At 40.0% G+C, this 27,210-nt stretch overlaps 1 protein-coding gene across 4 annotated transcripts in view; it reads left to right on the top strand.

The window, feature by feature from the left end:
- The window catches only part of CLTCL1 (clathrin heavy chain like 1), a 36,646-nt gene extending 9,715 nt beyond the window's left edge, over window positions 1-26,931 (top strand). The window contains exons 3-34 of one of the 4 annotated variants that reach the window (XR_014318678.1): window positions 2,882-3,150; window positions 3,399-3,560; window positions 4,355-4,468; window positions 5,854-6,027; window positions 6,395-6,592; window positions 6,989-7,189; window positions 7,313-7,465; window positions 8,120-8,242; window positions 8,973-9,110; window positions 9,347-9,511; window positions 9,963-10,143; window positions 10,521-10,684; window positions 11,431-11,556; window positions 11,875-12,017; window positions 12,631-12,865; window positions 14,739-14,861; window positions 15,272-15,417; window positions 15,811-15,994; window positions 16,568-16,760; window positions 17,247-17,404; window positions 17,497-17,661; window positions 18,088-18,195; window positions 18,568-18,735; window positions 18,817-18,966; window positions 19,751-19,882; window positions 20,257-20,367; window positions 20,957-21,127; window positions 21,927-22,148; window positions 22,857-22,877; window positions 25,030-25,105; window positions 25,473-25,605; window positions 26,144-26,931. Coding sequence is in view for 3 of the 4 variants with exons in the window: in XM_082773972.1 (XP_082630098.1) it covers window positions 2,882-3,150; window positions 3,399-3,560; window positions 4,355-4,468; window positions 5,854-6,027; window positions 6,395-6,592; window positions 6,989-7,189; window positions 7,313-7,465; window positions 8,120-8,242; window positions 8,973-9,110; window positions 9,347-9,511; window positions 9,963-10,143; window positions 10,521-10,684; window positions 11,431-11,556; window positions 11,875-12,017; window positions 12,631-12,865; window positions 14,739-14,861; window positions 15,272-15,417; window positions 15,811-15,994; window positions 16,568-16,760; window positions 17,247-17,404; window positions 17,497-17,661; window positions 18,088-18,195; window positions 18,568-18,735; window positions 18,817-18,966; window positions 19,751-19,882; window positions 20,257-20,367; window positions 20,957-21,127; window positions 21,927-22,148; window positions 22,857-22,877; window positions 25,030-25,105; window positions 26,144-26,259 (4,790 nt within the window). In the remaining variant the exon portion in view is untranslated. The remainder of the gene's footprint in view (window positions 1-2,881; window positions 3,151-3,398; window positions 3,561-4,354; window positions 4,469-5,853; window positions 6,028-6,394; window positions 6,593-6,988; window positions 7,190-7,312; window positions 7,466-8,119; window positions 8,243-8,972; window positions 9,111-9,346; window positions 9,512-9,962; window positions 10,144-10,520; window positions 10,685-11,430; window positions 11,557-11,874; window positions 12,018-12,630; window positions 12,866-14,738; window positions 14,862-15,271; window positions 15,418-15,810; window positions 15,995-16,567; window positions 16,761-17,246; window positions 17,405-17,496; window positions 17,662-18,087; window positions 18,196-18,567; window positions 18,736-18,816; window positions 18,967-19,750; window positions 19,883-20,256; window positions 20,368-20,956; window positions 21,128-21,926; window positions 22,149-22,856; window positions 22,878-25,029; window positions 25,106-25,472; window positions 25,606-26,143) is intronic. The other 3 variants (XM_082773972.1, XM_082773973.1, XM_082773974.1) reach the window with 3 other exon arrangements.
- Window positions 26,932-27,210: the final 279 nt, after the last annotated feature.

Genomic DNA, 27,210 nt, shown 5'->3' with positions numbered 1-27,210 from the left:
AAACAGTAGCATCTGTTTTTAAAATTTACCTAACACTTACTAAACAGATTATCATCAGTTATCATACTATCATATATTTTTATTCTTGCCAGTGTTAGACTTGCTCTAAAGGAGTATTGTTCTGTCCATGCAGAGTGAATAAGCTTGTCCTCTGAACAGACAAGGCTAAGTGTATGATTTCACATTGACATGCAAAGTTGTGTAGCCAGGTATTCCAAACTTAGAGCTTTTCTTGTATCAATAGTGTAATGGCCAAAGGTTTCGGGGGAGAAGAGAATAAACAGAACTACCTAACCCACACACTGTTGCTACCCAAGATAACCAGTGTAACTACAGTAAACTGCACTGAGGATATGGTTTTAAGTCTGTCTGTTGCACCAGACTTTCCCTGCTGATTGACTGAGGTATTAGTAGTTAAAACTGTTGCGTATTGTGACTGAGTGTGCCGTGATTGGGAGTTGCTCATAATCTGTGGATTATTGAGCAATAAATATACAATCCCACTCCCAAAGAAGAAATGAAATGGTTCTTGAGTTAAAGTCGAAGAGTGCACAATTTCATTTCTGGATTGCATGTGGCATTCTCCTGGTGTACCGAGCTTTATGCATTGTCCTTGTGTCCGTGATTCTCTTGCTTTGCTCTGTACCAAGAGTACTACTCCCCAGTTGGTGTCAGCAGAGAATGCAGCACTCAAGGGATGCTTCCATTCCTTGTGGAATGGAGAAACTTCATGCTCCAGTGAACTGAAATGTAAACTCTTGTGCTGGTTTTATAAAAACAAATCAAACCCCCAAAAAAACACAATAAAATGTGCTTGGCTGACTACACTTGCAGAGAATAGTCTTAAATATACTGATGAGTCTTTTATATAGGTTTTCCTGGCCAAGTCTGGCCATACAAGGAGCCATACAAGTCTGGCTTTTTGTCTCAGATCTTGGCCTAAGAAAGCACTCAAGTACATGTAAGATTCAAACTCACTCAACCTTGCTGTTTGTGACTTCATAGTATGTTCCACTCTCTCTTAATCCAGGTAACTGAATTATTGTAGTTTAATTGCAGTTTAGAGCTCTGAACCTTAAACTCATGCAGTCATACTTAAATAATATAGCTTTGGAGCTTGTGGTCCCCACCCACCATCAAGAGCTAGCCAGTTGATGAAGCTTCTTAAGCCATTTCCAGCTGTGACACAGCAGTTCAGTTTATTCTAGACAATAGACAAGCATGAGCTTTTAGCTCATTTTGTTAATTTTTCGGTTCTTTCTATCTTCTTAAAACTAGGGGCATCTTGCTTTGTTTTTAGGAAGATTAAGAGCAGTTTCTGTGTGTGCACACTGGTGTTCCTGTTTAGGTGGTGAACTAGAGTCCTTCCAGAACTACTTGTCTGCCTTCTGGATACCAGGCACTATTCCCACATCAGTCCTTTGATAACACCAGTCTACTGCTGGACAAAATGTCCAACAGAGTAAATACATTATTTCCAACTATCAGTTTACAGCTGATGTTAGGCCTGGGTTTGTTGCATTTGTGTAAAACAGTAACTGCAACTGCAGAGGTGGCAAGATGATCAGAAACAGGCTGCTTTCAGTCTCAGGAAAACTAGCAAGCAGTCCAAGGAACTAGCTGATCAGGATAACAGATCTTTATGCTGTTAGTACAGGGAACATAAATGCTGCATGTGGGAATTCTGAAGTGTCTTGCTTTGTCTCTTGGCACTGTTACACAGTAAATTGATCGTATTAGTTTGTTATACTAAAGCCTTACAGAGCAGCCTGAGTTGCATGTTAACTTGGGTTTATTGTCTCTTGGAAATGATTCCACAGTGGCCAGCAGCCTTCATCTATCAAGACTTCCCAGTAGAAGCAACATCTACCAGTGTGACAATCAGAAGTGTTACTAGCAGGGAAAACACTTCAGAAATGTGGATAGAAATAAAGGCATTACAAGCCAATACTCTAGCAGTCTGAGTGGGTGTCTTGTGAACAGAAAACAATATTCCTAGAGCTGAATAGTCTTAGTTGCAGTCAAGCAAAATATTACTGACTTCCTGAAGGGGATGGAATCCCTTATTCTTTGACTAGTCAGCTCATTGGTTCAATTACGTTATTTTTAATAGTCTACCCCTACTTGCTTCTGGTGGTTCAAACAGATGCTAAAGTCAAGCTTAAACTTGCAATATAGTCACCTAAATCATGAAGCAGCACTCTTAACTGGAATTAAAGCTCCAAGCCTTTCTGTAAACTTTCTGACCTTTTTCCTGACCTCTTCAATGGGCAGTTGTTGTACTACTGTTTTACATAGCCCATCCATTTCCCAGTTAAGTGCAGAGCCTGTTTTGCTCCAACAGAAGGACAGAGTGGAAGCCATGGTTCTTGGCTAGCTATTTCAAGAGCTGTTGCAAGTCTCTTGCTGTTGGATTCAGTTCAGGTGATCTACAGCAGCTACTGAATTGGCACAAACTGGAGCCATTCTTTCTATTAATTACACTGAATGACATCAGCTAGAAAGCTATAAGTTGATACACTAGTGCTGCTACATAAACTAGTTTACTCAAGCTCTGTCTTATATTGTTTTGTTGTTGTTGTTTTTTTTAACTACACTTTATAGTAAGTGAAAATATCTATGCCTGTCAGTCATTGGTTGGAATGCCGTGTAAGTGTCCATAACAAGTTTTTTTGCATCAGGGCTGGAGGAGGTTGTGGGTTGGGAGGAGATTTCGTTTGGTACGAGTCAAGTATCAAAGGACACTCTGGTGTGACAGGACACTGACCCTGTCTGTAACATCACTGGAATAGTGGGCTGAAGGATGCTTGTAGGTAGGCAGACTACAGGATGGCTGTCGTAGTAATTGATCTATGATGTTTCTTGGGTTTTGTCATACTAGCTGGGAAAACACTACAGATCTTTAACATTGAGATGAAAAGTAAAATGAAAGCCCACACCATGGCGGAGGAGGTGATCTTCTGGAAATGGATATCTGTGAATACAGTTGCCTTGGTAACAGAGACAGCAGTCTACCACTGGAGCATGGAGGGAGAATCTCAACCCCAAAAGATGTTTGACAGGCATGCTAGTCTTGCAGGCTGCCAAATCATCAATTACAGAACTGATGAACACCAAAAATGGCTGTTGCTGATAGGAATTTCAGCACAGGTAAGTTACTTGTAAATATTGCACTATGAAAATGATCAGGAGAGCCTTGGCCTTACTTAATAGCTGCCGTGGTTTCTTAAGTTTGGTTTCTTCAAAAATGCCTTTTGTGGAGGAATAACCTGACCTTTAATGTGATTAAAGCATTGGAAGAGGGGATGAGAGAGACACTTGTCTCTTTTTAGTTAACTGTCCTAGTGGTATTGCATTTGAAATCCTACCTCTAAAAGCTGACCTTTTTTCTCCCCCAGCAAAATCGTGTGGTTGGTGCAATGCAGCTGTACTCAGTTGATAGAAAAGTCTCCCAACCTATTGAGGGCCATGCAGCAGCTTTTGCAGAATTCAAAATAGAGGGAAATGCCAAACCTTCCACCCTCTTTTGTTTTGCTGTGAGGAGTCCTGCAGGGGGCAAGGTAAAGTTTGCAACAATTTGCTTGTTTTGGTATAGCAGAACTCAGTACCAGTAGAACTTAAGTGATCTTGCAGTTCACTGTATGCTGTCTGAAGAACAGCTTGCGGACCTTGTATACAGCATATTTGGTCAGTATGAAAATGTTTTATTTTAATGGGATAGAAACTGCTGAAAGTGTGAGTTGCTTTCATGAAACTTAAGCATAAGAACAAGCGTAGATGCAGTAAGAACTGAGCCCAAGGTATTAGAGCATCAATTTATGCCCAAGTTATGCTTTGTGTATGAAGGGAAGTCATCAAGCAGCCACTTACGTCTAGAATCCAGTACAGAAGAGATTTGATAAGCCTTAGTGCTGTAGGTAGGTTGTTTGCATCTAGCTGGTAGTGGGTCTGAGCAGCAGCTGAATGTATTACAATTTCTGAGTGGTCTTTAAAGAGCATTACAAATTCTTATGCTTTCTAGTCTTTTAATGCACAAATTGTTAATAAATTAACAAGAAGTCTCACTCAAAACTTCTTGAAATAGAAATACACAGTCTGCTTTCATAGAAAACATGTCCTTTAGCTTTTTTCTGATTTTTTTTTTGTTTTGTTTTGTATTATCAAGTTCTAGGGAACTTGTCCTTCGGATAAGTGTCTGGAACACAGCTGCCCAGATTATATTGCTTCAGGATTGGGCAGATATTTAGCAGCCAGCTGTGGCAGACGACTTCAGTAGCTTATCTGAATAGAGGAACTTCTTTAATGTGGTTGGTCTTGCAGGCAGTCTTGTGACATGTACTCTTTTACTTCCTAGCTTCACATAATTGAAGTGGGTCAGCCAGCTACTGGGAATCAGCCATTTGTTAAGAAAGCTGTTGATGTGTTTTTCCCACCTGAGGCACAGACAGACTTTCCTGTGGCAATGCAGGTAATTGTTTGACCAAAACAAAAACCAACTTTATAGCCTGGCATGTAGCTGGTGTCTGTCATAAATAATGTTTTCTATTGTGGCTTCACTGTTATTCCTCCTAACTTTGGAAGGACCGTTAATGGATTTATGGGGAGCAAACTGCACATTAAAACAGAAACTCACACACAAATACATAGGCTGTTCCAGTATTTGTCTGGACATGTCAACTTAAGGTTGTATTAAAAACAAAATACACACACACAAAACCAATAGTGTCCTCTGGTAGAATGTCTCTAATATCAGTCAACCTTCTTGCTGAACAGCTAACAAGTGTGACTAGCTTCTGTCTTATTGACAGCAGTCCAAAAGTAACAAGACACCAAGTATTGGACAGTCAGTCAAATAAGCAGTACTGTTACTCATGGGTTCTTGTCTATACTGATAATTCTTGTTAATAGCAGATAATTCTGCATTTTCAGGCTATTGAACTGTCTACTAATGATCAGAGTTCTAGATATGAGTGGTACAGCCCCTGATGTAACTGGGCATGAAAGTGGCATTTCATCTACAGTAGATGTCATAAGGCAAATCGATTGGAGTTTCCTATATTAGCCTACCTCCTGTACTAGCAGCAAAGAAAAGGTACCTTAGGACATTACTGGGAGGTTTTTTAGGGAAATAATATGACTAGTTGCTTTGAAAGACAAAACTTCACTTAGGGTGTCTACAGGACTACACGTTGTACTTGAAAAACAAACTATCTCAGAGCGTGCAACTGCTGACCAGTCTAACAGACCGGCTCCATAAATAATCCAAGAGAAGCCATAATAAACTAAAGGAAACAAAGCAAGCTGTCTTCATGGGAGGACTCATGGATCTCGTTAATAAAACTTTTGAAGACTTGGTCCAAAGTGAAAATACTTCTAAATACCATCTTGGTTTAAAAGTTTCCTTGTTTTTGTGACTTGACAGCTAAACTGGAGTCCTCAGCAGCTGAGCTTGGTTTAGGTTCTGCTGGTGCTTTGGGTAGGCCTTTATGGAAAGGAGTGGAATTATCTTGCTAATATTTTTGAACAGAAACTTGTACTGACATATCTGACTAGAATGCTAGTTATGTCCAATCTTTATTCCTTATCCTGGCTCATTAGGATGAGGAGTAGTCCTTTGCTGCAGATGAATCTTAATTTCCCTTCAGCCTCAGTGTTCAGTGGAGCTCTGGCTCCAAATGGCAAGCAAAGCTATTCATTGCTTTGAGTCTGTAATGAAGAAGCCTGAAGCTATATTTGTTCCTAGCATCAGTGCAAAGGCACGTCACTGCAATACTGTCTTGTAACTAGGCTAAAGGCAGCTGTCTTAACTGTTGTAATCTTACTCTTAACTAATGAAAACTCATCTTTTGGCAGATTGGAATTAAGCATGGCGTTATCTACCTGATCACGAAGTATGGTTATATTCACATGTATGACTTGGAGTCTGGAGTTTGCATCTACATGAACCGTATTAGTGCTGACACTATTTTTGTCACAGCTTCTCATGAACCTACCTCAGGCATTATTGGTGTCAACAAAAAAGGACAGGTAACAAATCCATCAATCTGTTTTTGAGTCTTCTAAAGCTCAGATGCGTAACAAACCTAACAAGTGATTTGATGCAACAAACATCATGGAAGGGATCAAGTTACTACTTGATTTCAGTCGTGTCTTAACCTCTCCTAGCACAGGCTGCTTGAGAGGGAGAAACTTGTTTGTGGGTTTTGATTTTATATATATATATATATATATACACACACACACACACACACATATATATATGTATATATACATATAGTTATTTTTTAATAACATACCACTTCACTGATAGTCTGCATAGCCATTTGGTTGCTGTATTTTGTGGTAGTTGTGGAAAGGAACAGTAGTTCTCAATTATGCCTTTTGTCCTTTCCAGGTGCTTTCCGTATGTGTTGAGGAAGACAACATAGTGAACTACGCTACAAATGTTCTCCAGAATCCTGATCTGGGTCTGCGCATGGCTATACGTAGTAATCTAGCTGGCGCAGAGGAATTATTTGCCAGAAAGTTCAACACATTGTTTGCTCAAGGAAGCTATGCGGATGCTGCTAAAGTAGCTGCATCTGCACCAAAGGTAAGTAACTCCAAAGGCAAAGGTTAGAAGCCATAAGGATTGCCTTAGCTTAGTTGACTTGCTTAGGTCACCTGCATTTCAGCACTTGACTTTCAAGAGCTAAAGTGCTGCACTACTAGCCTTAGTTTTCTGCCGTTCACTTGCTTGTTCTGTGTAATACATTCTCCTGTATCCGATCAAGGAGCATCTGCCATACTTTTCCAACCATGGGCTTGACTTGCTGTGGGCACTGACTTCTAGCTAGAATATTATTGGCTTGGGTTTGACGATTCCCCACCCTGAAGGGTTAAGAATAGATGCCTCAGTACATAGCTGAACTTAACATCTGGTTTTTGTCTAACACTATTCAGCCTTCAAAAATTAAACATTTCTCTTCTGTATATTGTGCCTCTGCAGGGAATTCTACGTACCAGTGATACAATCAGGAAGTTCCAGAGTGTACCAGCTCAACCTGGGCAGGCCTCTCCCCTGCTCCAGTACTTTGGGATATTGCTTGACCAGGGACAGCTGAACAAGTTTGAGTCTCTAGAGCTCTGTCGCCCTGTTCTGCAGCAAGGCCGCAAGCAGCTTCTGGAGAAGTGGCTGAAGGAAGACAAGGTAGGCTTGATCATTACACTAGCTTAATTCTGTTGCCTTGTAGCAGTTGAGTGTGAACAATTCTTTTGTTGGTACTACATCTCTGAGTTCTTGTGCTTGACAAAATACCACTTCTGTATTCAGCTGGAGTGCTCAGAGGAGTTGGGAGACTTGGTGAAGACAGCTGACCCTACCCTTGCGCTCAGTGTCTATCTTCGTGCCAATGTGCCAAACAAAGTGATACAGTGCTTTGCTGAAACTGGTCAATTCCAGAAAATAGTGCTGTATGCTAAAAAGGTAAATCTGCTTGTCACAAACTGTTAGACTCTATTTTATGTTTAATGTGTGCATTCTCAAATTATCTTCCATGAGATAAGTTTAATTTCTCTTACTCAAAACTGATAAGTAGCGAAGATTGAGAAATAGTGGAATTCATGGTGTATGTCTAAGGTTCAACAAAGCAATCCACAAAAGTTAAAATCAGAACTTCCTCAATTATATGAACTATCAAATTGTGGATTAGTTCAAGTTTATTCTAGAAAATAAAGATAAGATTCTTTGTAAATCTATAAGGCAGGTTTTTTTTTGTTTGTTTGTTTGTTTGTTTGTTTTTGTTTTGTATAGAATTACAAAACAATTTACCTGATGTCCACTTGCAAGTTTAGGACCTTGATTGATAATGCGTTAAGATGCTTGTAAAAAGTTGTTTCTAGAAGTTTTCTTACCCAATAAAAAATATACCCTAGTGTAAGTTCAGCTACTTACTAAGTAGGTGAATACTGAATTTTTGTGTCAACATACGGATAATGCTTTTGTCTGTGAATTTCTGGAACATGGGGGATGGGCATGGCAAGCCTCAGAACAGTTCACAGTGCTTATGCTAAAGATTCTGAAGGCTTAAAAGTGATTTAAAGCCTCCCAGACATGCATGACTCTTTCTGAAATCTCTAGGTTGGCTATACCCCAGACTGGATCTTCTTGCTGAGAAGCGTGATGAGAATCAGCCCTGATCAAGGCCTGCAGTTCTCTCAGATGCTGGTACAGGATGAGGAGCCACTGGCTAACATTAACCAGGTGATGCGTACAACAAGAGTACTGGTCTCTTTCTAGACAGAGGTAATAGCATAGTACCATTCTGGGGACTGGTAAGGCCAGTTCAGGTCTTTAGTTGGCTTGGTCAGAAAAGTGACTTAACTATTCTAGTCAAGTTTGATTACTTTAAAGTCTTTAGAGGCAGGTGTGCTCTCAAGTGCTTGTGGAAGCTCTCTGGATTCTTACAGTAAAGTTGGTAATGCATCTGTCACAGTCTTAGTCAAAACAATGAGCGTTACTGTCAATTTAGAAAGCTCCTACTGTTGGCTCTAATGGAGCAGACGCGAACTCTTCCCATAGCAGAGAAGTTACAGGAAGATGAACAAACAAACCTCAAATGAATGCTGTCTTACAGAGCCTGTTTCTGGTTAAACTGACAAAGAACTAAAGCAACAACTTGCATTATTAAATAACTGAAGCTGCTTAGAAAAAGGAAACTGTCCCAAAAATGGACAAGGGATGGAATTTGCTTACCTTGTGAAAACTGAACAGTGGGTGGCAAAATCTAGCATAACAGGTTAAAGTAATGCACTCCTTGCATTCTAGAGGAAAAAAAAAAGCGTGAAACTTGTCTCTGTTACTATGGTAGTAAACAAAGGAAATGTAGCATGTTAAGCGCTGTGATGAGCTGCCTTCCTAGCCAGGCCGTTAGTATACACAAATAAACATGCACGTTTATGTACAGACCCCTCTTTTCTAACAATCTCAACAGATTGTGGATGTGTTCATGGAGAACAGTCTTATTCAGCAATGCACGTCCTTCCTGTTGGATGCTTTGAAAAATAACCGCCCTGCAGAAGGCCACCTTCAGACTCGGCTGCTGGAAATGAATTTAATTCATGCCCCACAGGTAAGACTCTTAACCTAGTTCCTCCAGAAAGTGAAGGAAAGACATTAGTAGGCTTATACTGATTTTCTACATCTAAAGTTCTTAAAACAGTCTAATGTCCGGTACTGATATCTGTATACAGTTTACCGACATCAAGGACTACTAACAAGTCACTGCTATGTCTTTTCAACAAACTTCAGTTTGAGCTGCTGTGATTCTCTAACAGTCTGAGTATGAAATGAAATGTAATCTCCCAGGTTGCAGATGCCATCCTTGGAAACCAAATGTTTACACACTATGATCGTGCTCATATTGCCCAGCTGTGTGAAAAGGCAGGCTTGCTCCAGCGAGCTTTGGAACACTACACCGATCTCTATGATATTAAACGTGCTGTTGTTCATACTCATCTCTTGAATCCCGAGGTAAGTTTATTGAGCACAGGAAAAAAAATGAAAGCCTGAGCTTCAGTGGGTGAAGTGACCTCTCCTTAGCACTTCTGTAACTGCTAAAATCCCTGAAGCAGCTAGAAGATGTTCTACAAGTACCTAAGCAGCACATGTAACTGTGATTCAAGAACATTTATCCAGTTAATGATTTATTATTGTTAATAATATTAATGTTAATAGTTAATGATTAAACCTTAGCTATACTTTTGATAGCTTGTCTGCCTTCAGTTTCTCAGGTGGGCATTTCAGATCTTATTTCCAACCTGCATTTTTGTTGCAGTTGTAAAGATGATGAGTCTGTTTCTTTTCAAGTCTTTGGTCTTAACACATGAAAGACTTGCCTGGGGTAGAAACTTTGGCTAGTTGTCCTGTTGTGAGAAGTCAAATGAATCCTGTATAACTTACTCAGTAAAATTTCTCTTTGCAGTGGCTTGTGAACTTCTTTGGCTCTCTCTCTGTTGAAGACTCGGTGGAGTGCTTGCGTGCTATGCTGTCAGCCAACATTAGGCAAAATCTACAGCTTTGTGTGCAGGTTGCTTCTAAGTACCATGAACAGCTTGGCACCCAGTCTCTTGTGGAGCTTTTTGAATCTTTCAAAAGCTATGAAGGTATAGTATTAAAAGGAAGCAGCTTCCTCGGAAGCACTACTCAGCTGAAGCTTATAGTAAGGATTGTAGCTTTTATAGGAAAGGTACCTTCACATGGCTGAATCTTGGAATGCATTGATCAAAGTGCTGAGCTCATCACAGTGAATAACTTTGGGGGTAACTTTGTCTTGAAACTTTCTTAACCCTCTTGAGTAAGTCTCAGAGAGAGACAAAACCTGAAAGCTGGGGTGGGGGTGGGGGGGAACAAACTTCTGCTTTTCCTGCAGTTGAAGGAAAACTACTCTCAGCAGTGCTGAACAAAGTTAAAAGATGAAGCCCATAAGTAGACTTGCTTCACTCACCTTTTAACTATATTAAAAACATGTGACTCTTTCTAGGACTGTTCTATTTCTTGGGTTCCATTGTAAACTTCAGCCAGGATCCAGATGTTCACTTCAAGTACATCCAGGCAGCTTGCAAGACAGGTCAGATAAAGGAAGTAGAAAGAATCTGCCGTGAAAGTAACTGCTATAACCCAGAACGGGTGAAGAACTTTCTGAAGGTAAATATTCTGTCTAACAAATCAAGCAATCCTCTGTATGTTTTGCTTAGCAGCAGAACTACAGCCTTCTAAATGGAGGGAAATAGCAACTCAAGTATTATCTGGCATGGCCATGAATAGTTTACTGTGTAACCAGATAGGAATCTAGTCCTTTTGCAGGAATATAATAGGTCCTTCTGTGCTCTGTCTGGAAAAAAACAAGTTCACCATTCCTATAAAACTAGCTGGTATGATATTCATGAATTTGGTACAAGCTGTGTTTTCACCTAATGGTAGGTGGATCCAGGTTGGAAGAAGGAAATACTATGCTGAAGTATCAGCCAAAGGTTTATCAAGGGTATTGGCTAGACAAAGCTTGTTAAAACAGGACTCATCGTGCACAACGCTTTGCATGCTTTGTAACTGGTAAAATGGCATTTTAATGCCATTTAATTTTGTAGTAAGATCTTGGCCCAGCGATGGTCTTCTGAATTGATATGTGAATTGATAGTCATGTTGAAGCTAGGGATGTGGGCCTAATACGGCACTTGTTGAAGAGCCTAAACTTAAAACTCAATTGTCTGATTGGCTGTGTGGCACTCATAGTGGCAAACTTGCTTTTGAAGTCAGTTGTCTGCTGGCAGTCTTAAATTTTTGAATGCGTTGTGATTTCTAGTGTTGGGACAACTTGGTCAGACTTTACTGCTTTGAAAATGCTTTGACAAAGGATGGTAGCTTTCTTACATTTTTTGTTGCACAAAATACAGGAGGCAAAGCTGACAGACCAACTTCCTCTGATCATTGTCTGTGACCGATTCGACTTTGTTCATGACCTGGTGCTCTACTTATATCGCAATAACCTGCAGAAGTATATAGAGATCTATGTACAGAAGGTAAGAAGAATGCACTTTTAAGCTCTTGTTCTTTCCTTCCTTCTAAGGAACTTAACCTTTCAGTTGACTAAAGCAGGTTTGGCTACATCTTCTATGCTCACACTTCTCATGCAGAGGCTCTTCACTGAGCCCTCCTCTATCACAAACCTACAAGTGCAATTTTTCCTGGAAGTCATATACAGATGTGTTAGTAACTTAAAAATCAATGCTCTTAAAACATAGTTTAAACTGTTAACTATAACTTTCTTCATGTGGAAGATTGGGGATGGGTTATTAATAATGCTAATAACTGATTTTAATGATTGTGGCTTATTCTAGGTGAATCCCAGCCGTATACCAGCAGTGGTTGGAGGGCTTCTTGATGTGGATTGTTCTGAAGATGTAATTAAGAACTTGATCATGGTGGTTAGAGGGCAGTTCTCAACAGATGAGTTGGTGGCTGAAGTGGAAAAAAGAAATCGGTAATGAAAACTGATCTGTAAACACCAGTGTCAGGCTTTCCTGACCCTAGTACACACCCAAATTTAATTGGATGCGGTTCTATTGAATGACACAACATTAATATTGTTTTATGTTTCTTTATAGAAAAGCAGTTCAGATTTGCTAGCGAGTCTCTGAATTACATGGGCAATATAAGATGCCTGGCAGCACTACATGATGGATAATATGGCATATGAACTCTAGGTTCCTGAACATCTTCCCATGGGATGTGCCTTTGGAGTAAATCTGGATAAAATTGTCTTAACAGTCTCATTGTAGGCACATGGCAGCTTGTGTAATTAGTTTGTAGCCACCTGTAAAATGTACAAATGGGTTTAAGTGTGAAGAGCTACTTAAAACAGAAATTATAAAGAAAAATTACAAAACTAATGCCACCTGCCAGCTTCCCTGATGTTAAACTGCAGACCTGGCCTCCATTCATTTAAGACCTTATTTAAAAATAGGTGGCTGTTTTCCATCTGCTTTTGAGTTTGACCAGAAGAACTTGCTTGAAGGGAACGCCAGGTATTAATTAGTATCTGTCATGCATACCTTGGTCAAACTTATAAACCTAAAATGTTTTCTTCTTCAAAGGCTTAAGTTGCTGTTGCCATGGCTCGAATCAAGGATTCATGAAGGCTGTGAAGAACCTGCGACTCATAATGCCTTGGCCAAAATCTACATTGATAGTAATAATAATCCAGAGCGGTTCCTTCGCGAGAATCCTTACTATGACAGCCGTGTAGTTGGCAAATATTGTGAAAAGAGGGACCCTCATCTGGCCTGCGTTGCATATGAGAGGGGGCAATGTGATCTGGAACTCATAAAGGTTGGCAAAATTACATTTATAAACATACTTGCTGCCTGAAGCAGAAACTTAGCTTGCTATTTGACTAACATTTGCAGAATCCTGTCTTACAGTCTCACTCAGGAGTTGAGGTAGACAGGATTCTTCTACGTGGAGACAGAAATTTTTATGATAACAAGGAGTTCTCATGCTTTATGTCAAAACTAAAGTAATGCAGCTCTGCAGATTTAAGGTACCATTCATATCTTTCATCCACAGACTGCTCAAAATTAGATCAAGTTTACTTGGCCCATCTGACAAATATACCAATGTTAAACCTCAGTTAACTTGAGTTTCTTTGAGCATTGAGCCTTTGATCAACAGAAAGGAGAGGTTGTCACCTAGTTTAACTCAGTAGGAGGCAGAAAATCCTCCCTGAAACTTTGGGTTCAAACTAGAAAGGGGGATGTGATTTTCCCTTGCTGTGGTTGACCCTTGAAGAACTGTTCTGATGCACAACTAGAAATGAGGAAAATAAATGTTGACAATCAAACTGCAAGGACTTGTTCAGATAGCATTCTTTTCCTATCTTAAGCTTATTGATTCCTTGAACCTCCCTTAGAATTTCAAGGGCAAGTGAAGTTCACAGTGTTTTTCAAATATGTTCTAGTGTCTGATACTGAACACTAAAGCTTAATGTCAGATTGCAGTGTTTGTGACTGCTGTTAAAGAAAACGTTCTCCTACCTGCACTTCTGCCTTATATAGTATATGCAAAGAATGTCAGCAGTGTAGGGGTAAGAACTAGCTTGTTTTGCGCTGTGTAAAAGGAAGTAAATGCTGTTTCCTGACAAGACCCCCACTGTAGTTGTTAGAAGGAAGGTGTAATCTAGAATTGCCACTAAACGTGGATGACTTTTCAGCCTGAAGCAACTATTTTTGAAGCAATACCTCCTTTGTAGCTGGCTATATTCAGCTTGTTTCTTGCTTCAGAATATGAAAGTGGCTCTGAATTGTTTCCATAGGAGACTTTGTTAGGATAGGCTTTAACTTTCCAATTAATCATAAAAACCTGTCAGTACCAGTTTCTTCCTTGAGCTGATGTTCTGAATGGGTGCTTCAGGGCATGAATGAAAGCTTTTCCTCCTGTGAGAACTATTCTGGAGGCATTGCTCCTTCCTGGGAAAGGGCTCAACTCCTGAAACTAGGCAACTAATAGATGTATAATGTAAAGGAAAATTGTGCTACTACTAATTTGCTTACAGTGAAGTACTTGAGATTTCAAGAGCTAATTCTGATACTAACAGAACATGACCTATTGGTAGAAGACTGAATAGGCCTTCAGGTTTCTACTTTTCCAGTTGGACATTTAAATTAGTGGCACTAATAGGGTCATAACTCATAACAACTTGTTGCTCTTCTATAGGAAATCCAATATTTATTCTGTACCCTTAACGTTTTAACAGGGGAAACCAAGCCACCTGCTACTCTGAACATTTCTAGCATAAAGTTAATGATACCAAATAGGTAACCTATTTCTGGCTTTAAACACCAACACCATTCCTCAATTCACTGCTTAACACCGCTCAAGCAAGTGGCTCCCTTTCTTAGATTTAAAATTTAAGTTCTTCAGGCTTCTGCAGGTCTTCACTTCAAACAGAAGCAAATAGTTACTGTGAAGCCACTGTCACAGTACTTTTGTCGGGCAAAACCAAGAGAAGCTATAGGAATTCTGCTGGAGACCTTCTCCATGAGCCTTCCAGATCAGAGGTTGGGTAAGAACTTTGTCTGTGGCATTAGCATTGGTCAGCAATTAGTTCTAGTCAGTTTTTTAGACTGTCTGACTCAGCTAGTTAAACCTGTCTTGTGGTACTAACTCTTGATGTTAATTCCGATTTTTGCAACTTCTCCTTCAGGTCTGCAATGAGAACTCACTGTTTAAGAGTGAGGCTCGCTATCTAGTACGCAGGAAGGACCCTGAACTCTGGGCAAATGTTTTAGAAGAAAACAACCCATTCAGGCGGCAGCTTATTGACCAGGTAAAGCACAAAGGGTAAACTGTCACTATAAGGAAAAGTCAGAACCATTGTGAAACACTGAAGTAGCTGTCTTCCCCACAAGGTTCTCTGAGGCCTCATCTCAGTTGTACAAAAGTTTGTAAGAGTTTGAGTGGCAAGTATTAGCTCAGAGCTTCATGGTCAGAAAACTTTAATGATCAGTAAGATGATATTGTTCTGTCCTATGGAGCGACCCGCAGGACAGAATGAGTCTCTAGTGAGTTTGCTCCCTGTGCAGTCCCAACGTGTGACTTTTAATATGTACGTCTAGTACAGCAGTAGATCTTTCTTGCTGGGTATGACAATACTTTCAAAGTTCTGAAGCCTTAATTTGTAGCGGTAAATATCTCATTTGGGAAAAATGCTTAATATTCTCCCACGTTCAAATCCAGGTTGTCCAAACAGCTTTATCAGAGACGCAGGATCCAGAGGAGGTTTCTGTCACTGTGAAAGCTTTCATGACTGCAGACCTGCCTAATGAATTAATTGAGTTATTGGAAAAAATTGTCTTGGATAATTCTGTATTCAGCGAACACAGGTAAGAAGAGAGCTTTGTTCACAAATCTAGCCTAATCAGTGCATCGCTTCAGGTTGTGAAGTGACCCAACTTCTTTGTGGGCTTCTTGGTTCCAAGACCTAAGCGCTGCTATATGTGAATAGGCAGGCCAACAAGGAGATCTTAAGGTTCTTTGTGATTTGAATACAGAGCTAGTTCATGCTATCCAATTTGCAGTGATGCATTGAAAGAAAACACCAACACTGGTAAGCAATTTCATTTGGAAGGCAAATATCAATATTCCTCAGTCTGGGAATTAGAGGTCGTTGATATCAACAGCAAGCAGGTGTATGCAGCTGTTGTTGCATGTACAATATGTGTCACTTAAGCAGTGCACAACACCTGCTTATAACCTATGCCTTTTGTTAACCAAAGGAATCTCCAGAATCTGCTGATCCTGACTGCCATCAAGGCTGACCGCACCCGCGTGATGGAGTACATTAATCGACTGGATAACTATGATGCCCCAGATATTGCAAACATTGCCATCAGTAATGAACTATATGAAGAAGCCTTTGCTATATTCAGAAAATTTGATGTTAATACTTCAGCAATCCAGGTGAGGTGTGGTTCCTACATGAACATATAGAATGCTAGTAATAGAGAAAATGGAAAAAAGTGTAATGTTACATTGATTCTCCTGGAACGATTATAACTTAAATCAATTAACAGTATGGTTCCTAAATTATATCAGTTTGTAGCAAGAAGTGGGAATACGTGCAAAGAATAACAAAACAGATTCAAACTGATGAGTTCAGATGCAGATCTGTTCAAAGTAATAAAAAGATTTTTGAGTGTTGTGCTACACGCTTGTGTGCATGCTGCGTTTGACTCTGAATGACTGCCTTGGAGAGTTACACCTGAAAGGGGCAGGAGAATCAAATGCTTCTAGGCGTTGTCTTCAGGCCAGAATACTGACTTCTTCAGGGTAGAGGATAAATGATAGCAACAGGAGTTTTATTCTTGCTGCTCTACTTCACTGGACAGAAAGGGCTTTTCTAAAAGCAGTTAGCTTTGTATCGCTTACTTAGAACAACCTATGTGTTTGAAGGAAGAGTTTTGTGGAAAGGATGATGTTACAAGGCTTTGATTTTTATTTTATTTTTTATCTTGCAATTTCAATTTCAAACAGGTACTGATTGAACACATTGGCAATTTAGACCGTGCTTATGAATTTGCAGAGAGATGTAATGAACCAGCAGTATGGAGCCAGCTAGCCAGAGCACAGCTGCAGAAGGACTTGGTGAAGGAAGCCATTGACTCCTACATAAAGGCAGATGATCCATCTGCCTACATGGAAGTTGTTCAAGCAGCTAATAGAAACGGTAAGCCAAATTATCTTCAAACTTAAGATTGCTTGGCTAAGAGTTGGGTTATTTCATTTACCTTGAGCAGCAAAGATTCTTGAGATTTGCAAATTCTGTTTCAGAATAAATTGGACCAGCTGGTCTATGGAGTGGATGAGTCAGTTTAGTGAGAGTCCTGTCAACAAACTTGTCTGTTTTGCTACAACAGCAATAGACCTTCCCTCGAAGATAATTTGTACCGTTATGGTCTAAATACAACTGAGTATAGTGTGCTGATTTTAGCTGTATGTGGCAGAATTGCTTGCCAATTGAATTCTAGGATAGTTGTAAGAAGTTCAACCTTATATGAAGGTGACTCAGTGTTTAGCAGAGTATACGTTAACTCAGATGCAGATGACTTACTGTTATTGAGCATACTGGTGACAACTGTTTACCTGATGTGGGCAAGGAGAGCAAGACAGAATAACTAAATAGAGGATCTGAAATATCTCTTTTCTCTTCAAGATAACTGGGAGGACCTAGTCAAGTTCTTACAGATGGCCAGGAAGAAGGCTAGAGAGTCTTATGTAGAGACGGAACTTATTTTTGCCTTGGCAAAAACTAATCGTCTCTCAGAACTGGAGGAGTTTATTAGTGGCCCTAATAATGCCCATATACAGCAGGTATGTCTTGATCACAGTTCCTATGTCTGACTTGCCACTTGGCAGACTTGATTCTTGCTGTTACCCTTCTTTACCTTGGACTCCTAATCCAGGTTGGTGATCGCTGTTACGAAGAAGGGATGTATGAAGCAGCAAAACTACTCTATAACAACGTGTCTAACTTTGCTCGCCTGGCATCTACCTTGGTACACCTTGGAGAGTATCAGGCAGCAGTGGACAGTGGCCGCAAAGCCAACAGCACAAGGACTTGGAAGGAGGTAACTAAAACTTGTGGTTTTTAATAATCTGCAGAAAGCGCTCTGTTGTTGCTTCTGAGCATGTTGCTTTTGAGCATAATTGGACTCCTTTCTTTGTCAGTAATGTGGGAAATAAAGAACAGTTGATTCATAATCATCTGTGATGATCTCTGATAGTGACCTGCTGTTTCTGGCTACAGAGCACATATGTATCTTCATAAACTGTCGTCTTTCCCAAGATAATAAAGGTTATTTTCAGAACAGTGTAAAATGAATGGCAGAGATTTTAATTCTAGAGCAAGTATTACAGTAATAGCTATTTGGAACTCTAGTAAGCCATTAATTTGTTAAAGCTTTGCAAATTAACTTTCTCCTTTAATATATGGGGTCTATATAAGCATTGCAGTATTCTCCTGTGAACTGACTGTTTGCTGCCTCTCATTACAGGTATGCTTTGCATGTGTGGATGGAAAAGAATTCCGCTTGGCACAGATATGTGGCTTACACATAGTCATTCATGCTGATGAACTTGAAGAGCTGATTAGTTACTATCAGGTTAGATCACTGTTTATGTCCTAGAAAATTTATACAGCATACTTGTATCTGCTAATAAAGTGGTCCCAGCTAAAACCTGACACCCTGTGGGACTAATTTTTAATGACTGCAGAAGTGAATTGAATTTATTCTTCCTCTATTTCCTAATAGTTGCATGCAAACTTTTTATAGTAAATGGATGGGTGATAGCTTTCACTGTCCCTTCTTTTACAATTCTGTTGCCTTATTCGAATAGTGTCTTATAAAACTAAGCACTCTAATTTGGAGAGAAAAGTTTGTTGAATTTAAATAAATAAGCTTTTTATTTTTAGCAAGTTTTAAGTGCTAGTTGGTTATGAATTTTCAATTAATCCTTATTTTTCTAATATCCAGGATCGTGGCTACTTTGAAGAACTGATTGCTCTTTTGGAAGCTGCTTTGGGTCTAGAGCGTGCTCACATGGGAATGTTTACTGAACTTGCCATCTTATACTCTAAATTCAAGCCTCAGAAAATGAGGGAACATCTGGAGCTCTTTTGGTCTCGAGTTAATATTCCAAAGGTATGCAGCAAAGTAACTACACTGCAAGTGAAGTAGGGAAGCTGTTAATGCATCAAACTGACTGTCTTCTTGTTTTATCAGGTGCTCAGAGCTGCAGAACAGGCTCATCTCTGGGCAGAACTCGTATTCCTTTATGACAAATATGAGGAGTATGACAATGCAATAATTACAATGATGAATCATCCCACCGATGCCTGGAAAGAAGGGCAGTTTAAAGACATAATTGCCAAGGCAAGTTGATAGTTGACTGAACAAAGGTGCTGAAAGATTCTTTCAGAGCTGAGGTGAAAATGCACAACAGAATCCCCACTTAAGTTTGCTTGAGCTACTACTATCCAGTTTTCATGCTGTATTTAAAACAAATCATCCAAACAGTTTAGCACAATAATTAATCTAAGCTTGTACCCTTTGTTTTCTGTTGTGTAGCATGTTCTGCTGAGTGGCAGCCTATAGCACAGAATGTTTTCAGGGACTGTTCAGGATCATAGGTCACAAGCAAGGGCACAACCTCCTCAATATCTTTGACCTGACTGTTGCCTCAGTCTGAGGTTGTAACATTTCTTGAAAAATCTTTGCAGATGTTTCCAGCTATTTCAGTGGGAGAATTTGGCTGGGCAGTCCTATGAATGCAGTGGAGAATAGGGGGATTAATGAATAGTTTAGTCAAAGCAACAACTTAAGAGTGGTTAAGTTTACAGCCTTTAGGAGTTAAACACATGATCACATTAAGTTTAGTGGGCTGCCAGTGCTGGGATCTCTTAACCGTGGATGGGTTAGAATTGGTTTGAACTGCTCCTGCTAGGTTGTAACTTCACCATCTGGAAGCAGATGACACTAGAAGCAGTCATGAGATTCAACAAGAATTCTGCATGTAAGTGTAATGCTACTGTCCGGTAGAAGAAAATTTAAGCTTTTATTTAAGAGTCAGATAAACTCTCTGCTGAGTTAAGTGATCCAAACTAAGCACCTTAGATTTACTTGCATTTGAAATACTAACTAATGTGTAACCATGCAGGTGGCCAATGTGGAGCTGTATTACAAAGCCTTGCAATTCTACTTGGACTACAAACCTCTGCTGATCAATGATCTTCTCCTTGTATTATCTCCACGACTGGATCATACGAGGACAGTCAATTTTTTCTCAAAGGTGAGTTTGGAATATAGTGGGTGAAAAGAAAACCCCCGTGCAAGTTAAGACACTCTACTCTCTGTCTGAAGAGGAGAAAAAAAGGGTTGGCATCTGTCAGGTGGCTTTCCCTGCAGTATGAAGGACTAAGAAGCAGTCCAATCCTGGTTAATATGGAAAGCACTAGAAGAGTTAGCATAACTGGCCTAGGAGGCTGTTTCATTTTACTTGCAGCAACAATGCAATGTGACTTGTCTGTAGTTCTGATAGTAAGCATACACAGTCCTGTGACAGAAAGCATAAACTCTTGCTATAAGAATTGGGAACTTGTTTCAGGAGTATCAAGTGTCAGAACTAGTATAATTAATTTTGTATTGAAAATATCTTAATTCCAGGTTAATCAGCTACTTCTAGTAAAGCCTTACTTGCGTTCAGTCCAGAACCACAACAACAAAGGAGTTAATGAAGCTCTAAATAACCTTTTAACAGAGGAGGAAGACTACCAGGTGAGCCCCACAAAAGAGACCAGTAGGCCTGATCAAAAAAATAGTCATGGTTTAGTTCTTTCCCAGCTGATGAGGTGTAATTCCCTTGAGCAGAAGGAAACTTCTGCAGTGTAACAGTAGTAGGGAATAGAATCAGACCCTTTGGACCATGGGGTGCTTTGGTCACAATCTGATAACCTGCAAACAAAGCAGATACCACAGTTACTTCTCTCAGAACAAGACTTCTCAAAGGTCCGCACTGGGTGTGTACTTCAGTAGACAACACTTCTGTAAACAAATTTGCTTCTGGCCCCGTTGACTGCAATTTGTAAGATAAGATTTTCTATTCTATTTAGTCTGCAAAGTGAAGTTTGTACAACCGAGTTAAAATCTTGCTTTATTAAAAATAGTTTTTGGGAGGAGAAAGTTGTTGTGAAAAACTGTTTCAAACTTGCCCAAAATATGCAGGGCAAAGAAGCTGTAGCCAGCCATAGCATCAACATCTGTCTGGTATAACCTAAGCACTTGTGAAGCATCCTTGGATGCTTTTCTTCTGTAGCTCTCACCTACTATCATCTGGAAGCATGGGTAACAATTTTATTTCAAACAGGGTTTGAGAGCTTCCATTGATGCCTATGACAACTTTGATAACATAACACTGGCTCAGCGTCTGGAAAAGCATGAACTAATTGAATTTAGGCGTATTGCAGCATACTTGTATAAGGGCAACAACCGCTGGAAACAGAGTGTGGAGCTATGCAAGAAAGACCATCTGTATAAGGTGAGTTAACACAGCTTTTCTCCCTGACTGTCAAAGAGTCTGATCGCTGAAGCATAGGCTCCTGGAAACTGAATGCATTCTGTTAGTTTCAAATCTGGGATTCCAGTGAGTCTTAGCCCTTCCCTTGAAGTTTAAGGAAAGAATCTTAGAGCAGAACAGCTTGCAATTTCAAATGTAGACCTTAAATCTAATTTGATAATGCTGTCCTGTACTCAGAGATTTCTCTATATCCATCAAAGGCATCTGTACAATTTTCTCTATCAGTGCAGAACATTCCGTGTAGTCCTAAAGACTTTGTCCATATAGGGTAGAGATGAAACATGAGTAGAGTGGTACAACACTTAAGCCTGTAGTGATTTCACATGAGCCAGTTCTTGAGTGCTCTGTAGGAAAGCTGACAAATAGTCTTCAGTCTCACCAGATACCAAGCAGTTGATGCAGTAGTTCCTTCTGCTGTAGGTTATCCTTAATGTCTAATTGTGAAGTAGGTGGGATACCAGAAAGTTTATCTTTGCTGCTACAAAACTAAGCAAAATCTCATTGGGCCACTTCAAGTACTTAACTGAATGTACAACAGGCTTTCCTTAAAATGAGCACCAGGGCTGCCTGGGAATAAGAGGACTTAACTGAGTGTGTATACTGTAACTTAGCTCCTACACAACATATGTGGTGATGTGAAAGACTAACTTCATGGTATGCAAAATACATGGCTCGTCTAGCTAGCAGTTTCACATACATAAGGTGTAAAACAACAAACTCACAGACAAGGGTCAAGCTTAACTGTTGTCCTTTTCTCTAGGATGCTATGCAGTATGCTGCAGAGTCCAAAGATGCAGAACTAGCTGAGAAGCTGCTTCAGTGGTTCCTGGAAGAAGGCAAGCAGGAGTGTTTTGCAGCCTGCCTTTTCACGTGTTATGACTTGCTGCACCCAGATGTAGTCCTTGAGTTGGCATGGAGGCATAACATCATGGACTTTGCAATGCCTTATTTCATCCAAGTGATGAGAGAGTACCTTACCAAAGTGAGTATTGCATAGGCTAAGAAGTTGAGTGTTTTAGTCTGCTGGGCAATTAGTGTTATGCAAACCAGGTAAAGCTCTTTGCATGTATTTAGAGTATTATTATTCCTCACACCAAGTCCTCTGGGAATTTTTCTGGGTTTAGTCACTTCAGGCTAGATAGCTAAACTTCTAAATAGAAAGCATAGGACTTGAAAGAGGTGTAGTTAACTTTTGCTTGTAACAATGGGGGTGAGCAACTGTATGCTTCTTAGAGCAGCTGCATAGTTGATGAAGTTGAGGACTTGCTGAAGTGAACCTGCATCATTTTATACTTGGTATAACTGTGAAAGTACTCTGTATGTTTTCTTGTTAGTTATTCAAAAACTACACTCGGTAACAGTACCCACTGTTCCTACATCAGCTGTATTACTAAATTACTGAAAATAAGGTGTTTATGGAAGACAGAACTTCAGATGCATAGTCTGGCTGTACAATGCTGATACCAGTAGCTAGTCTTGAACTGAGAAGGGAGAGATTCTGATCATGTGTGGTCCTGCAATGCTTGTCTCAAGCAGCCCCCAGGATATTAAAGATCCTTCCTTAAAAGGCTCTAGTGTTGTGTAGGACATCACAGTGGAGAATTCTATTGAAATCAGTAATCTAGAAGTGACTGCTTCAGGTTGTCTCTCATCAGTCATGTTAAGTATTCCCCTCTGAATTTTCTTGCAGGTTGATGGGCTGTTCTATAAGGTGACACTCTGATTTCAAACTCTTTTGTGTTCATTTGTGTCCCTCAATACCCTAGGATTCTTTTACAGGAATCTAGCTGTAGCTTCTGCCAGAAAAGCAGTTCTAACTCATTTTCTGTTCATTTTCTAATGCTAAAAGGATAACTATTCACAAGCAACTTGAAAATCCAACCAGACTCTGCTCTTTTTCATGAGAAATGGAAGCAAGTAATTGAGGACTTGACTGTTTAGGCTCCTAATTACTGTATTACAGAAAACACGTGGCAGGTATCTTTTACAGATACCTGTAAGTCTTGCCCATTAGTATAATGAAAGTACTTTCACTGATCTTAAACTCTTCCTCCTCAAACTCTACTGAGGTGAAACTTGCCACACAAGATCACTTGTTACTCTTCCATGTGAAGTTTACCTTCAAGATCACGGTTTTTAAATTGCTGGTTGGATTTACAAGTGATCTCTTACTAAATACCAGATAACTTGCCAAAAGGAAAATCTGCATGATGAAAATGGTTTACAGTGGAACTAATTTAGTCTGAATTAACTACAAACATAAAATTAGAGAATGGGTTTTATAAATGTTGTAATATGTCTGAAATTCTGTCATGTAACTAACTTCAAAGGTACAAAAGAATAGACTGGTTTATCAGCTGAGTCTGTAAGTCCTCCAGAACTTATTTTTCTCTTATGCATTAAACTAAAGGTGTGAAAGCATAGAATAGCCTATGTCCCAGAAGGGGCTGGGTACAAAAAGTATGGTAACATTGATTTGGAAACCTTTCGAACAACTTCACTTCTAGCCATCAAATCAGAAAGTTCAGCCTTTGCTGGAATTGCTGTTTTAGTCCCTTCTTTAGGGAATCTGCTCCCAGCATGCTTGCTGTTTCTCCAACAGAGGGAGTAACTGCACTTCTGTTCCAAATTCCTTAATGCTTTAGGGCCAGTAAAGAGTAAAGTCTAACTCAGAAGAGAGTGGGAATCCCAGACCATAAATACAGCAATACAACTAGTTTGAAAGCGGTAGCGCTCAATTGCTTTGACCCACAGTAATAGGGACAGCATTTGTAACACTAATACTGAGTGTTTTCCTGAAAAGCTGTTAGGTTGACAGCTCTGAGGGAATGAGTTAAGACATACTGCCACTCAAGTTATTAATTTGAGCAGCAAACTTAAAAAAAAAAAAATCAGGAAACTGTTAGGCAACAGATCCAGATAACGTCTCTAAAATATAATAGAGACCCCTTTTGCAGCACTCATCAAATTGGATATGATCGTTTTAGTGGGAAAGGAGGCTGAGGAGCAGCTGAAATACAGCATTGGGCTAAAAGAAGGTTTTCCCAGATGTTAGTACTATCTGTATCTGGATATGAAGCTGTGTGATTTTATGCCTTCGCAGCCTTCAGTCTCAATGGTTCACTTACAGAAGACGTAACTCTTAAAACATGAAAGAAGGAAGGTACCGTTGCCTTCTCTGCCCTCACCTCTCACCCTCCCATCCCCAATTTAAAGCTGTGTTCAGAGCTCCTGCACTACTATAGCACTCTGACAAGTGATTTAGCATGAACAAAGCTTTATTTCGCACAACACTGGGCTCTATATAAAGCTGATACAACTAGACCACTTCCTGTTATGGTTCTAGAATTTCCTCTAAAAGGAGTCTATGTGGATATTAATACATTTAAACCAGTACTCTGTAACCAGAGTTAGGCTGTAGTTGTAGATAAGATTAAACTTCATGGTCTGGAATATTTGCAAATATCTAGGTGCCCTTAATGAAGGGGAGAGGGCTTGCAGGTTAATAGACAATGAGGCAGACAACTAGGTTAGGCTCGTTTGAGATGATCCTTGGAAGTACAGTGAGCTGACTTGTTTTCTTTATCATAGAGATAACAGTAACAAGAGCAGGGCTCCCAAAAATGCTGTGCTTGAAGGTAATAGTGGTCTTTCTCAGCTACATTTGACAGCTATTGCAATAAAACTAAAGCAATTGGGAAGGCAGGATTACAGAGTTTCAGTCTACATGTTCCCAGCCATAGTCTCCAAAATGTACTACAGTAAGGAACCCTTGATAGCTAAGGTACCAGGCACTGAAAGCCTCGTGTATAGTGCAATTACTGGGCAAGGCCTTCATACATCTCCTGTTCACTTCAATGTAGGTGGATAAACTTGATGCTTCTGAAAGCCTAAGAAAAGAAGAGGAACAAGTAACTGAACCCACTCCAATAGTATTTGGTAGGTGAAAGACTTGGTTTTAATTGATTACCTATTGCCACTGCGGTCTCTCTTTATGGAGGTTACTTGAATGACTGTCTCCAAAGTAAGCTGGTTTCCAGTAGCTAGTAAAATGGTCGTCTCTGCTAGATGGACTGTACAAGTTGTTGAAGTGACATCTCACTCTTACAGTACTTCTACTCTTCAGCGAATGTATTACTCCTCTTACATGGCTCAGAACCCTAGCTTAGGAATAGCCTTTTAGTATGGTAACAGGAGAGGGGATACCAAGGTGTGCACAACCCCAGAAATAACTTAAAGAGCATGCTAATTCCTCCTGTTGTTCCTTTCTAAGAGGAATGTGTCTGCTTTCTGCTCTTCCAAGTAGAAAGGCAGACTGGCTTTCTAGTTCATCCATTTTAAGACAAATGCAGCCAAAAAACCATGGCTGTCCAAGTGTGCTGCTATTTTAGAAGCCCCTATGAAGAGGCATTCTGCTAACAAGCACCTAGAAGTGGCTGGTAAGGGAAGGATGTGACTGGTTCACTGTCTAATGTAAATGTTAACTTAAATTTAATATATGCATGAGGCATGTGTGCTCCTAGTGATGAAAACAAATCTTCTATCAAGGTACATTCAGGCCTTTTGCAGCACTTTCCAGACTGAGACCTAACTGACCTAACTAATTGCTTGAATTGTTTTACTGTTGAGTTCTGACCATGCATGGTGTTTAAACAGATTCAGTTTGGCTTTTAGTGTGGTCTTTTCAAAACAAGCCACGTTTATCTTGCCATCAAGAACAGCTGATATTCCTCTTCCCATCTGAGTCTTGCCTTGCTTTCTTAGTTTTCTGGTAGCGAGAGCAGATGGCCTAAGTGCCCACTCTGTGTGGTGCATGTTGAGTAATAGTGTAACTTGCTAGTGTGTGCTTGCACAGTGGCTGATTTTTAGCTAAAAGCCTAATAATTCAGTCCCATAGTACAGCTAGCATCTGGGGACCTTGGGTACTGAAACTAACTCTTTTTTTTTTTTTTTCTTTTTTTTCTCATGCTTTTCCAGGCCAGCAGTTGATGTTAACAGCAGGCCCCAGTGCAGTACCTCCCCAGGCAAACTTCCCATACGGATACTCAGCACCGGGATTCACCCAGCCACCTGTTTATGGTTTCAATATGTAACTAGCTCTCTGACAGACCTTCGCTGTCTCTGTTCTCTTCCTTCCCGTCCCTTTTTAACTTCTCCAAGAAGTGTACAATGGTCCTAAAGGCACAGATGACTTTCTGTTGGCTGAACACACTTGCTGCCCTGCTCAGTGAGGAGACTTCAACGGGATGCCTGTTACTGTTATTTATTGATTATTGTCCGGTTACATTTCAACCTCTGAAAGGCAGCTTTTGTTAATGACATTGTGAGACTCTTGTCTGAAGTTAAGGCACTATTTCACTAACTCATATAGCAATAACTGCTTGAGGCCAGGGAGAAGAGCATATTTTTTTCTTTTGCAAAGCCCATTGAAGGCAGCTGGGAAATTGCCTGGCACCAAGTTGTTAAAGCTTTAGCTGAAGCTACTGAAGTAGCAGGGTTGTTAACAATTCAGTGAAGCATCTCCTTAATAATGAATTGTTGAAAGCTTATGTACATCTGACTACCCCATTTTGTTTGCAGTCTTACGTGCAAAAGAAATTGGGCTTTCTGATATTTGTGCTCTGAATGTTTAGAGGAATATTGGGAAAGCTTCCTTTTCTGGACAATAATGCTGTTGGGGTTCAATGCTGTTGGAGTCTGTTCTATATTTTCTGGAGTAGATCTGAGACTTAAAGAAAATAAATCTTCTCATGCCAGAGAGCAAACATTTCCCAGATCCTTTTTGTTTATCAAGAGGAGAGCATGTTACTTGTTGACGTTAAATGGTACTAAAGGAAACCTCAGCTATGTGTGGCAAGTGAACATGGGAGTGTGCATGGCCTGCCAAAGTACTAAAGATGCAAGAGCACAGCGTCAGGGCTGGGGAGGGGGGCATACTGCTAAAATAATGAGGCGGTAGGGAGGGCCATAATCCTGACTTTTTTATTTGCACCTTTAATTGATTCTGGCATTGGCTTCTTGCCACACCATGTTCTGACCCTGTC

The sequence above is a fragment of the Aythya marila genome (assembly GCF_965140915.1).
Source record: "Aythya marila genome assembly, chromosome: 17".
NCBI classification, from domain to species: Eukaryota; Metazoa; Chordata; class Aves; order Anseriformes; family Anatidae; genus Aythya; species Aythya marila.
The sequence above is the reverse complement of the archived record's forward strand: the minus strand, read 5'-3'. Positions and strand labels throughout refer to the sequence as shown.